This window comes from Rutidosis leptorrhynchoides, chromosome 3 (genome assembly GCF_046630445.1).
Source record: "Rutidosis leptorrhynchoides isolate AG116_Rl617_1_P2 chromosome 3, CSIRO_AGI_Rlap_v1, whole genome shotgun sequence".
Classification (NCBI taxonomy): domain Eukaryota; kingdom Viridiplantae; phylum Streptophyta; class Magnoliopsida; order Asterales; family Asteraceae; genus Rutidosis; species Rutidosis leptorrhynchoides.
Window position 1 is genome coordinate 145,270,510 of NC_092335.1, and position 14,190 is coordinate 145,284,699.

Sequence of the window (14,190 nt, forward strand, 5' to 3'; positions counted from 1 at the left end):
TTCTCCAAAAACAATCTCATACTTAGGGGTTATGCGGATGCTGATTTGGGTGGATGTGATGATTCGGGGAAAAGCACTACGGGTTATGTTTTCACAATAGGGAAGACGGCGGTTAGTTGGATGTCTCGACTACAAAAGAGTGTTGCTTTATCAACCACCGAAGCTGAATATATGGCTATTGCAGAAGCTTCTAAAGAGCTTGTTTGGTTGAAAAACTTCTTAGGTGAGTTGGGTAAAAGACAAGACTATTGCGTCTTGAATTGTGATAATCAAAGTGCGGTTCATCTTGGGAAGAATCCGGTGTTTCATAGTCGTACGAAACACATAAGATAAGGTATCATTTTATTCGACAACATATAAATGATGGTACTTTATTATTGGAGAAAATTCTTGGTACGAAGAATCCTGCTGATATGTTTACTAAGGTTGTTACGACAGAGAAATTGAGGTTTTGCATTACCTCAATTGGTCTTCTAATGAATTGATGAGAGAAGACCCCAACTAGAGAATTAGAGAGTTAATGTTTCAATTCTAACAAGTAGTGTTGAAGACCTTGTATCAAAAGTCTGCTCATCCGAAGTATGTGTTGAGTGTGCGTGTCCCAAATGGAGTTTGGCGGTATAATGGTGGTTAAACGTTCTTGGTTAGATCGTTGATATTTTGGGTTGACGAAGGTTGGGTTTGTTCAAAGTCTCCAAGTGGGAAATTGTTGGAGATATGGAGAACTTTAAACAATTAAAGGGAAGATTCCAGTAAACTCACACGAAGCTTCCACGAAGTTGTTAGGAAACTCACATGTAGCTTCTACAAAGTTGTTAGGAAAATCACATGTAGCTTCCACGAAGTTGTGAGGAAATTCACATGTAGCTTCCACGAAGCTGTCAGGAAACTCACATGTAGCCTCCATGAAGCTGTCAGGAAACTCACATGAAGCTTCAAGGAATTGTTTTTAGCTTACTCCTTAAATCATTCTATAAATAGACCCTCTTGTAACTCATTGTAAACACACCACAAATATTCAGTAAATACATTCTCTAGTTGGTCCGTGGACTAAAGCAATCACAACGATTGCATATAACCACGTTATCTCTTGTGTCGATTTACATTTCTTGCATTTATAATCTTTCGTTCATTAAGTGGGTTAGTAATCTTGTAGAATTAGTATCGGTGAGTGATCTTGTTGAATCACTTGCGTTGTTTTGGGTACTAATATCCTTACATCCAGGAGTATATACATGTGATATGCTACAACCTCGTTTTTGTGAAATGTTGCTAAGTGAGGTAAAAACTACCTCTGTTTTTTCTAAGTTTGTCGTTATCATGTAGTTTAGTTTCCATGTTTTCTTATCATCCTGTTAACCTGTTATTGCTTAGGTAGAAAATTTTGAAAAGTGGGTCCACGAAACAAAATTCAGAATCATGCGACCAAACACAATGAATAAGTTTGGTGCTGTTCTTGATGACTTTGGCTTGGAAGGCACACTTGACAAGTTGATGGAAGATTTCATACGCCACATCTCAAAAAGTAAGTTAATTATTGGAATTAAACAAAGTAATTCTAAACGTCTCTTACGTTTCTTTGTTTTTTCTATAATCTGTGCAGTTTTCTTTCCTGATGTTGGAGGATATTCTCTTGATTCCCATCATGGATTTGTGGTTGAGTATGGAATGGATAGAGATGTTGAACTTGGTATTAATGTTAATCTTTTGTCAAAAAAATTTAACACCTTTTAATATTAATATAATTTGTAACATCTTATATATTTCTCATTTGTTAGGTTTTCATGTGGATGATTCGGAAGTTACCCTGAATGTATGTTTGGGCAAACAGTTTACTGGTGGGGAGTTGTTTTTCAGAGGGGTGCGATGTGAAAAACACGTGAATGGTGAAACATATAGTTTCTCGTGCATCCCTTTGCTTAAGAGCATCGTAGTTTGGCTACAAAGGGCCAATAGTTGCAGTAGTCCATCAAGTAGAGTTGCAATTTTGCAAAATGGGCAGTTCAGATTGATCAAGGTGTCAAAGTGGATGTGGGTCAAAATTGGTTGAGCCAATCCGTGAACACTTTTTTTTTTTTTATATCTTACGAATAATGAATGCCTGATGTGTTAAAGAAGTAAATATGATGACCTAGAAATTTGCCGTTATTAATAAAACCAGTAAATGAGCCCTCGCGCTTCGCAGCAGAAGGCCACAACGAACACTAAGGGAAAACATAATATTAAAAAAACAATGTGTATGAATAATAGCCCGAGATATTTAGCGTTTTTTGAAAAGCGTTCATTTTGCGTATAGGTAGTTGCGTTGTGTTCGTAAAATTATTTCGAGTTGAACCGTGGTTTATGGCTTCTTAGTGGAAAATAACAAGCTGGATTAGGATTTACTTTTCTAGATAGTGTTAGAGATTTATCTTGAAATGTTAATTGATAAACATGTCTTGTTCTATGTTAGCCTCTGTACAGGGAACTTTATACAATGAATCCTTCAATGTTTTTCGTGCCATCATTCTTGAAGGCATTCAATGCTAATGATAAGGACAGAGATAAAAGTATTAAAAGCATAATGTCTGAACCCACTCCAGGAGTATACACATGTGATATGCTACAGCCGCGTTTTTGTGAAATGTTGCTAAGTGAGGTAAAAACTGTCTCTGGTTTTCTAAGTTTGTCGTTGGCATGTAGTTTAGTTTCCTTGTTTTCTTATCATCCTGTTAACCTGTTATTGATTAGGTAGAAAATTTTGAAAAGTGGGTCCATGAAACGAAATTCAGAATCATGCGACCAAACACAATGAATAAGTTTGGTGCTGTTCTTGATGACTTTGGCTTGGAAGGCACACTTGACAAGTTGATGGAAGATTTCATACGCCACATCTCAAAAAGTAAGTTAATTATTGGAATTAAACAAAGTAATTCTAAACGTCTCTTACGTTTCTTTGTTTTTTCTATAATCTGTGCAGTTTTCTTTCCTGATGTTGGAGGATATTCTCTTGATTCCCATCATGGATTTGTGGTTGAGTATGGAATGGATAGAGATGTTGAACTTGGTATTAATGTTAATCTTTTGTCAAAAAAATTTAACACCTTTTAATATTAATATAATTTGTAACATCTTATATATTTCTCATTTGTTAGGTTTTCATGTGGATGATTCGGAAGTTACCCTGAATGTATGTTTGGGCAAACAGTTTACTGGTGGGGAGTTGTTTTTCAGAGGGGTGCGATGTGAAAAACACGTGAATGGTGAAACATATCCCGAGGTAAGTGAATATATATTGTGAACTTTTTCCCAGTTCAGTAATGTTTTTAATTGATATAGTGGAGAAGAATGAGGTTTCAGATCCTTCGGAATATGTTTCAGGTCAGTATATACTTTATTTATTCAACTTTACATTATTCTCAGGTTATTAATTATTATGCTTCTTTTTGTTTGTATTTGTGTGTTTTACATCGTACTTCAATTGTATCAATAACATTTGGAATTCTAACTATAAAATTGGGGAATTTGGTAATTTTCAATTTGAAATTTTAAGAAGGCGAAACCCTAATTTTACGGATCGATGAATGATAAATCATAATTATTTTTTTCATCTTAAATTATGATTGTTTATGAAGCATGCGATAGCTTTCAATTTGTGAGTAAATTGGGAACTTGAAAAATAGCTTGATTTGAGCTGAAGAAAAAAAAGGTTGGTTGGCTGAAAATCAACTATCAACTACCAAAATAGATTTTTAATTCAAACCTTTATAACTAAAAATAATCCGTTTCGTGTGTATTTTATTGGATATGGATATGATACCAATTAGCAAAAACTGCTGCAAATACTACTCTTAAGTGTCTTCTCATAATTGTGACTTAAATTGATATGAAGTAATATACTACCATGTGTCAAGATTCATTAAGAGATCTACTTTAGCTAAAATGTTACCGACTTACAGTATATAATATTGTAGCTGATAACTTTTTAACATGACTAATGTTTTGACAAACTTTACCTGTTTTTTGAGACACCATTACTTAATGTAACACCATTAACTAAAATATTAAAATTTAAGTACATATAAAGCCATATAATAACTTGGTGACCCTACTACATTACCTCATGCTTTAACCTTATGATCACCACACTTACTTTCAATAAGCACTAATATAATATAGAATCAATATCATAAGGTCAAAACAGTCAACTCACTTATGTTTTTTTTTTTTGTGGGACCCCGTGTCCTGTTATATCAGGGACATCAGGGGAGAGTAGATGAGGATTTGTTCTACGTGCAATCTCATGGAAGACAGGTGGCTAGAATTCACATGCATGATTGGCTTATATTGTTGCTGCTCGTCTTCATTGAAATTGGTCTAAATATCATACACCCGTTTTATCGCTTTGTGGGCGAAGATATGATGACTGACCTTAAATATCCAATGAAGGATAACACCGTTCCCATTTGGGCAGTTCCCGTAAGTTTCTTTTATCCTTCCCGTTTCTACTCTTTAATTAGTGATAAACTGTAATCATATTTGATTTTTTTCAAATATTTCTTTGTTTTACAGATTTACTCTGTATTATTGCCTCTTCTTGTTTTTCTGTCTGTCTATTTTAAAAGGCGAGATGTTTATGATCTGCACCATGCAGTCTTAGGTAACCATCTTGTCACTTTTTTATGTTTTTGTAGTTTGACATTAAAGCATGCATGTTCGTATACGAGTCTAGCAATCATTATCGTTTAATGTTTTTGTAGGTCTCTTATATTCAGTATTGTTAACCGGCGTATTGACGGATGCTATAAAGGATGCAACTGGACGACCTCGGCCTGATTTCTTTTGGCGTTGCTTTCCCGATGGAATTGATGTATGTAACCCTAACTTTATTTCGTTTTGTAAGTGAAAATTATATATGGTACGACTATTTAATGTATAAAAACATGTTTTTTAACATCGTTCTAGTAACTCATGCTATGCTAGATTCAAGCGAGTTCTAATATGTTGTCAATTTTCAAAGTTACCTGGATATATAATCAGGGAGTAATCGGTCGAGACCTTGGAAGGAGTAATCGGTCAAATAGGGAGTAATCGGATGTTGAATAAGTTTGACTTTTACCGATTTTGACCGATTATCTCTACTTTGACAGAATAATCCATAGTAAGCCCGATTAATCCCCGATTTATGGTGACTATTTAATCGAATGTTGACTGAGTAATCCCGAGTAATCTCCAAGTAATCCTCATTGACCAAGGGTTGACTGATTTTTGCCATTTTGATTACTCGGATCAGATCTCTTCAAAACCGAGTAATCGCCGATTTGTCCCCAAGTAATACCTAGGTTTACAACACTGGTAGAGTTCGTTTATTTTTAATGATTTTAGAATTCTTATTATGGTTTTATTTTCTTGCTATGATGTTTCAGAAATTTGATCATTGGGGCAATGTTGTATGTCATGGTATCGATAGTGAAATTCGAGAAGGCCATAAGAGTTTCCCAAGTGGTCATTCTTCATGTAAGATTCTATTATTGTTAATATATACAGTAATATGTTTTGTTCCTTTAAATTGCACTAGTGATAATAGAACTCATAACATATTTAAATGTCAAATGCCTTTAACCTAGCTTTTTAATTTATCATTTCATCATATTGAAAATCTGGTATGTTTTGTAGGGTCATTTGCAGGACTTGGTTTTTTGTCACTATACCTAGCTGGGAAAATTAAAGCGTTTGATCGTAGTGGTCATGTTGCAAAACTTTGCATTGTTTTCCTTCCACTTCTGATGGCTTCTCTTGTAGCCGTTTCTCGAGTTGATGACTACTGGCACCATTGGCAAGATGTATTTGCTGGTGGCATTTTAGGTTTGTTTTAATATTTATTTATTTAATTAATTTATTTATTTATCAATTAAGAAAGTTTACAACTGTATTGTCCATTTACAGGTCTTACTGTCACCACATTTTGCTATTTGCAGTTCTTTCCAGCCCCATATCACACTGAAGGTAACTTGTTCGTATGTTTGTGTAACCTTTGGGACCCCTTTTTTTTTTTTATTTTCATTAACTTTATATATTGGTTTCAGGGTGGGGTCCATATGCTTATTTCCGGGCTCTTGAAGAGACGCGTTCTAACCGAAGGGTGAATCATCCCGGAGGTGAAGTTGGGTCAAACCAACAACCTGTGCAGAACATTCATGGGCTCGGCCTGCTTTCTTTGGATTACCAGCCCAATTCCTTGCAAAATGACGTAGAATCTGGAAAATATTAATATTTGCATGATAATATGAGAACTTTTAGTAGCTATTAGCTTTCTTAGAGGGTGTTTGGGAATGCGATTTGAAAGAGATTATTTGATTATCACGTTTTGAAGTTGTAAATAATTACATAATGGTGTTTGGCAAAGCGAATTTCAAAATCAATTATTTGCGATATGTTAACTTGAAAACGCAATTTTGGAGAAGTGAGCCATGAGTTACTGCACCAAAACGCAGTATTGAATTTACTAGTATGAGCTCATGATATTACCGAACTGCCCTTAAATCTCGTTCACATACGTAAATACAAATAATGCCTCCTTAATTCAACGTGTGCTATTTATATTATATTGTTATTGTTATATTCATGTTCATCTATTATTTACTATAATTTATATTAATTTATTTACTATATATTATATCATTAAACATCCTAATTTTTTCGGTAAAGTTTGAGTTTGAGTTTTTAGTTTTAACCGATTAATCATCGTAACTTTTTGATTAAATTATTACACCTTCTATTATAGTTCTAGTATATATCATATGCTAAATAAAAATACAAGTAGTAAAACATACACACTAATTTTATGATAACCTAATTTTAACAATAAAATTAAATGTCCATTTTAGTCATTTTACCAAATATATTTGGGATAATCTAATTTTTCCAAACACTTGTAGACTGATTATCTGATTATTGCGATATCAAACTGCATAATCTAATCCAAACACCACTCATCTACACCACGTTTTACTACCGCAGATTATTTGATTATAATTATCTAAAACGCATAATCAATTTTCAAAACGCAAATCCAAACACCCCCTTAATGGAGTTCTTGTGCATGAAAAGCTTATTTGAGACTTTTTAGATGATATTCGTATCAAACAGTAAATATCGTAGATCCTTGGTGTGTTTGTTCATTTGAAAAAGGTTGTAAACTGTTGCGAGACTTTTCGTAGCTTATATTTTTTTTTAACGGCTCAATATTACATTTTCATCTATATCTAATCTTAAAATAATAAGAAAAAAATACATATAGAATCAAAAAGCTCGGATTTCTTAAAACAATGCTATTATAAAATTTTCAAATACTCGAGGTAATGGCCGCCGCAACGTTCGAGAACCACTTGGACTCAACTTCTTTTGCTCCAATATTCAAACTAAAGCATCCAATCAGACCAAGAACTGGAAGCAGGCAAGTTGCAATAAACCCACATGCACACCCTATTCCACACTTGCGAAGCCGTAGAGCATCCAAAAAGAACATGAGCGGCTTATTGGTAGGGTTTGCCTCGTGCTACTGATAGGTCTTTATTGTAGCAGTATCCCGAGTATATTTTCATCATAACCTACCAATTATGTAGCTGTCTTTGTTCAAGTTTTGACTCTGGCAATGTTGACATATATGATTTGTGCGAGTTTGTTTTAAGACAAAAATTGTGAGTAAAAGGAATCATGCTCAAGTCTTAATTTGTACAAGGTTCCACCAAAGGGCCAACCGATTTAAAACATGTTTTTTTTTTTTTTTTTTTTTTTTTTTTTTTTTTTAATGGCGATTTTTTGGCATCAGTAAATCATTTCTTTCAACGACCCTCATCATTTACACGTAACACACACGTTCGGGTGGAAACCCGAACCCGATCGACGGTACCCGGGAACACATCCATTCGGGCAGTGTACCGGGTAGAGGTCCGTGAACGAATCCGGTAAAACCTCCCTATAGGGTAAATATATACTACCATGTTGCTTGTACGTTAGTTAAAGTGAGTCTACTTAGTTTGACTTTGGCTTGAATTTAACACGTTTTTTGGACTGGATTTGGGTTCTAACTTCTAATATATCAAGATTTGGGATGATTACTTTTAAGAAATTTGGTATGATGTTTTGATGACTTTGTGTGACAATTTGACCAATTCTAAAGGGGCGTTGCTTTTCCCCGTGAGATGACATGGTGATGACATGTACAAGTATTGACGGAAACTGACGAGCATGATGGGGCTGCAGTTTCGTCATTTTCCGTTAGTCACCCAAGTGACGATTTTCTTATGATTTAATCAATTAATAAATTTTAATAATTTAATAAATATATATTTTTATTATTAATTTATTTTTTTCCGCTCAATTTTCAATCAGATTTTACTACATCACACGACCAATATTTGACACAAAAAAGTGACACAACAGTTATGTGAGTGCCATATCACGTGCAGTTTTTACTTTTTAGTCAAAATGCGCCTAACTGCCTGTGATATCACATGCATGGTTGAAAATGGTCTTATAAGTTACGGATTTTTCATACTTTCATAATTGACAATTGACAACTAACATTATCAACACTTATTTTTTCATCTATAAGTTTGGAGTTGGTTTAGTGGAGAATCGACCCATATAAACCGATTTCTTCTTTGGTTCTATTAGTCTCATTTCGTTTCGTTATTGGTACTAAAATATATTTATGAAAATTAATTTATCCAAACTAAATAAATCAAATAAACTTTGTTGGCTATTTTAGTTGGTTGTGATTTATTTGAAAACAAATGTTATCTAACTATGCTTAAAAACACATATTTGAAAAGTATGGAGTGCACGCTCGTAAGAGTTAATTCGACACTCTTACAGAAATAGGAGGGTGAAGAGGCCGACACACTTACAGATTTACATATATTTACATATATGTAATATATACACACATGCAATTGCAATATACGCTTGATTAGTCATGTAGTCATGCAAATATATGTCGATGCCTCTAACAAATCCAATGTGCTATTCATGCCTATGCTAAATGGGATTGTATCTTACTCACTTATATGGTTGTTGCAGGCTTTCAAGGTCACAAAATGACCGAAAATGGGATTGCTTGACTCACTTATACGTGAAAAGGCTTTTGCACAAAATATTTATATTTATATTTTTACAAATTTTAATTTTTGGACGGTTTGATTATTTACTTATTTATAACATAGTGACACATACATTCGTGTTAACATACTTGAAGATGATCTTGATATAACTTTATGACATTAACTCGTGAATTCGTGGATCTTTAACTGCTATATTTAATATTCCTCCCATCTCATATTAATAGTCTTGTTTGACTTCAGAAGTTTTTTCTTTCCAACCTTTGACTATAAATTATTTTTTGTGTGTTATATAATACTTGATGAACGTTATACCAGTAAAAATATATTCAAAAACTAATCCATTAATATAAATTTTATCGAATAATATTTGAAACAGAGAAAAATATTTACAATTAAAGTTGAAAAGAAAAAAAAAACATCTTAAAAGTGAAACAGTACTATAAATATGGGACGAAGGGAGACATTAATGAACCACATTAACACATCACATGTAGTTGAACTTAAAACCTGTCAATAAAACACTTTTTAGGTTTTTTCACATTCTGACATACTTGACTAATGTCACTACGTTTTTGAGTGTTAAATCAAACATTATCGAAAGACACAAAATAGCGTGTTAAAAAAGGCGTTGAATCAAACTTTATCAAAAGACACAAGAAGTGTGTGAAAAAGGCTATTATCAATCCGGGAGATTGTTGTCATTATGCGTCGTTCATCTCAATCTCGAGAGAGTGATGTCAATATGAGTCGTGAATTCCTTAAACTCTTTCTTCTCGACCCGACCTGACCTAAACTAAGGTCTTTATGTTTTATGATGTTATAATTGATATTCTTACATTTTATTTTTCAAGTCACATTATACTCTTCTTTTATTGACATTATAAATAAATTACAAATGAATCAATAAAAAATTATAATGTTTAATAAGTATTCTAAATTAATTTAAAGATATATCAAATAAGGGTAAATGTTGAATGATTAAAAAAATATTTCAACTATATATCATAAATTAACGATTACAAATGTGTCGAACGTTAAACGATTCAAGATTCACTATTCAACCATTCAATTAAGAGTCAATTAAACTAATCATCTCTATTTAGCGAGTGGTTACCATCTTTTTTTTGTTGTCCGAGAAGCCTTGAGCTCGGAGAATTGGTTATGAAGTCAACTCGGGAGTCTCCTGATCGGGTGAATGGCTAATGACTCCGATTTTAATTACGCCTTTTTTTTAACGCAAATTAAACTTACCTAAACTTATTTATATATTTTTTATATATAAATTGTGGTAAATGGTGTCAACATGTGATTGGTTCACACCATCCGTTAATAGTAACTTTTCTTTTCTTTTTTTCAATACATGATTTGCCCAACACCCCCAAACCACTAACCCAATATCATCTAGATCCCTTGACCCGCTCCACCAACCCGATCCGAATACCCGCTACTGTAGCTACAATACTTTTTTTATTTTTTTTTCGAAACCAACCCTCAGCGGGCCAAAAAACTAGTTAGTGGAATCAAACTAGGATCGAATTTTAAAACGTTGAGAGATATTTAAACAAATTACCAATATTTCTACTCAACCAAACCCTAAATTGTCACAAATATTTTTTGCAACGTTACAAAATAAAAACCCTAATTATTCTCTTCACAAAGTTCACCATGGCCATTGAACAGGGGAAGGACTCGCCGTTGTCCCCTACATCGATCGCACTTATCAACGGTAACAGTAACGGAATCGGACTTGCGCCGTCGAACGCAAACTACCGTCTCCGATTAAACCCTAATCAAGATCATCGGGCGGACAATTATGACGATTTAGGTATGGAATTCACTCCATTGCTTTTCAGCTCTCTCGAACGATATTTGCCGCCAAATCTTCTCGATGTTTCTAGAGACGCAAAGTATCGATACATGCGCGATATTTTGCGTCGTTATTCAACTGAAGCAGAACGTACTCGAGTAAGCATCTATCTATACATATTATATCTATATATGTATATTTTAGGTTATATGTAATTGTTTTATTAATAATTTGTTGCTGCATTGTTTAAAGTAGGTTTGAATTATGAATTGTTAATTGATTTGATTGCTTACATGAGCTAGTGAGGGTTGTATTGCGTAAAATTTGTGGATTGTTTGATGAATTGTGCTTTAAAACTATGTGGAGCTAAGAGCTTTATATAATGTTGATGATTCAGTTAAAAGTATTAAAATTAGATACCTTTGCAATATATATTGAGTGATTATTCGGTCGCAGGAGAGCTTACTCGACTGATCCTCTCACATTATGCTACACGTATAAAGTTCTAATTTATATGTATTTCTTTATTTTTAATGATTCAACTTCTGCTGCATTATTTAGAATAGGTTAATTTTTGAATTGTTGTATGTTCTGATTGCTTACATGAACATGTACCTGATTGGAACTGAGCTCGGGTTAAATTATGTAAACTGTTGGTATTTTAACATATTAATTGTGCTTAAAAACTCTTAAACTTTATAAAATACTGTCAATTTAGTTAAATTTATGAAATTAGATACCTTTGCGATATATTGAGTTGGGAAAACATAGTTGAGTTACCAATTCTCATTAGATACATTCTAGATGATTTGCGCCTACAAACTGTGTTAAACTTTATATAATTTTATTATTACAGTTTTGAATGCTATTCATTGTTACTAATCATCTTCTAATTTGTTTTTGCTTATTTTAAACAGGAACAGAAGCATAAAGAGTATAGGCAAAAAATTGTATCCAATTATCAGGTAAATCGCATGTGATTTCTCAAACAGAAGGCAAAGGCCCTTTACTGGTTTATGGCTTCTTAGTGGAAAATAACAAGCTGGATTAGGATTTACTTTTCTAGATAGTGTTAGAGATTTATCTTGAAATGTTAATTGATAAACATGTCTTGTTCTATGTTAGCCTCTGTACAGGGAACTTTATACAATGAATCCTTCGATGTTTTTCGTGCCATCATTCTTGAAGGCATTCAATGCTAATGATAAGGACAGAGATAAAAGTATTAAAAGCATAATGTCTGAACCCACTCCAGGAGTATATACATGTGATATGCTACAACCTCGTTTTTGTGAAATGTTGCTAAGTGAGGTAAAAACTACCTCTGTTTTTTCTAAGTTTGTCGTTATCATGTAGTTTAGTTTCCATGTTTTCTTATCATCCTGTTAACCTGTTATTGCTTAGGTAGAAAATTTTGAAAAGTGGGTCCACGAAACAAAATTCAGAATCATGCGACCAAACACAATGAATAAGTTTGGTGCTGTTCTTGATGACTTTGGCTTGGAAGGCACACTTGACAAGTTGATGGAAGATTTCATACGCCACATCTCAAAAAGTAAGTTAATTATTGGAATTAAACAAAGTAATTCTAAACGTCTCTTACGTTTCTTTGTTTTTTCTATAATCTGTGCAGTTTTCTTTCCTGATGTTGGAGGATATTCTCTTGATTCCCATCATGGATTTGTGGTTGAGTATGGAATGGATAGAGATGTTGAACTTGGTATTAATGTTAATCTTTTGTCAAAAAAATTTAACACCTTTTAATATTAATATAATTTGTAACATCTTATATATTTCTCATTTGTTAGGTTTTCATGTGGATGATTCGGAAGTTACCCTGAATGTATGTTTGGGCAAACAGTTTACTGGTGGGGAGTTGTTTTTCAGAGGGGTGCGATGTGAAAAACACGTGAATGGTGAAACATATAGTTTCTCGTGCATCCCTTTGCTTAAGAGCATCGTAGTTTGGCTACAAAGGGCCAATAGTTGCAGTAGTCCATCAAGTAGAGTTGCAATTTTGCAAAATGGGCAGTTCAGATTGATCAAGGTGTCAAAGTGGATGTGGGTCAAAATTGGTTGAGCCAATCCGTGAACACTTTTTTTTTTTTTTATATCTTACGAATAATGAATGCCTGATGTGTTAAAGAAGTAAATATGATGACCTAGAAATTTGCCGTTATTAATAAAACCAGTAAATGAGCCCTCGCGCTTCGCAGCAGAAGGCCACAACGAACACTAAGGGAAAACATAATATTAAAAAAACAATGTGTATGAATAATAGCCCGAGATATTTAGCGTTTTTTGAAAAGCGTTCATTTTGCGTATAGGTAGTTGCGTTGTGTTCGTAAAATTATTTCGAGTTGAACCGTGGTTTCGGAGAAATTTAAAGCGCGATGAGCGAGAAGATGTGGTTCGTTGAAGATTTGGGTGAGTTTTTTTTAAGTTTTTTTATTTAGAAATATGTAAGTTTCACTTTAGTCATTGAAGTTTGAGATGTTTGACATTTGTTAATAAAGGGTGCTAGTGGATACGACGATTTAAGCGGAACGTACAACTCCTCTAAGCATGGAAGTGAGATACTATTCATCAATAGTAACTCACTTTTACTCAAATATATATATATACAATAAAGAATATTTATTATTATTTTTTTAACTGTTATATAAACTAAACTGTACAAAGATATTAAAAGATTTTCTTTGGATTTACTACTTTCAGAACTCGATGAAAATTCTGTGCGAGTGAAATGTATGCAAGTAAATCATTTAGGATTGAGTTACGTACTGAAATATATATGTTAGTCATTGTTTAAATACTTTTAGGTGTAAATGAGCTGAGCTCGACTCGATTAAAATTCACAAAGCTTCAGATTGAACTCGGCTGGTTTGGATATTATAGAAGCTGTAGATATTATTAAATGTTGATTCAGAGAACTTGAGTTATGCTTGTTTGATATTAAAATTCATTAATTACTATTAAGCAATTTTTCACTAATATTTATTTTAATATATTTATAATACATTATTTATTTAATTATTTATGTGCATTTAATATTAATATTTTAACTATTATATATTACTAGTGGCCAATGCCCGTGCGTTGCACGTGGACGTTGGTTTGTGTTATAGGTCGGTTGGGATTTGCGTTTGATGTTCAGACGGTTCTATTCATTTTTTGTGATAAGTGGATGCGTTTGGGGATATAATACATTTATTTCCAATGGATGGGTTAGAACGTGTCATAACCCGTCCTTAACCATAAGAACGCGTTAGATAACGT

At 33.3% G+C, this 14,190-nt stretch overlaps 3 protein-coding genes across 3 annotated transcripts; all 3 read left to right on the forward strand.

The window, feature by feature from the left end:
- The first annotated feature begins 1,434 nt into the window (after nucleotides 1-1,434).
- Nucleotides 1,435-3,280, forward strand: LOC139900465 (2-oxoglutarate and iron-dependent oxygenase domain-containing protein CP2-like). The gene is made up of 7 exons (XM_071883235.1): nucleotides 1,435-1,525; nucleotides 1,604-1,690; nucleotides 1,779-2,017; nucleotides 2,453-2,638; nucleotides 2,731-2,881; nucleotides 2,960-3,046; nucleotides 3,135-3,280. The coding sequence occupies exons 1-7, from the start codon at nucleotides 1,435-1,437 to the stop codon at nucleotides 3,278-3,280; spliced, it is 987 nt and encodes a 328-aa protein (XP_071739336.1).
- Nucleotides 3,281-3,327: 47 nt separating this feature from the next.
- LOC139900467 (putative lipid phosphate phosphatase 3, chloroplastic) lies at nucleotides 3,328-7,449 on the forward strand. Its single transcript, XM_071883236.1, has 9 exons — nucleotides 3,328-3,360; nucleotides 4,237-4,458; nucleotides 4,552-4,639; nucleotides 4,740-4,849; nucleotides 5,406-5,496; nucleotides 5,656-5,844; nucleotides 5,926-5,985; nucleotides 6,066-6,147; nucleotides 7,407-7,449. The coding sequence occupies exons 1-9, from the start codon at nucleotides 3,328-3,330 to the stop codon at nucleotides 7,447-7,449; spliced, it is 918 nt and encodes a 305-aa protein (XP_071739337.1).
- A 3,320-nt stretch (nucleotides 7,450-10,769) lies between these two features.
- Nucleotides 10,770-12,991, forward strand: LOC139900468 (2-oxoglutarate and iron-dependent oxygenase domain-containing protein CP2-like). Its single transcript, XM_071883237.1, has 6 exons — nucleotides 10,770-11,069; nucleotides 11,829-11,876; nucleotides 12,037-12,222; nucleotides 12,316-12,466; nucleotides 12,545-12,631; nucleotides 12,720-12,991. Exons 1-6 carry the CDS (start codon nucleotides 10,770-10,772, stop codon nucleotides 12,989-12,991), a joined length of 1,044 nt encoding a protein of 347 aa, XP_071739338.1.
- Nucleotides 12,992-14,190: the final 1,199 nt, after the last annotated feature.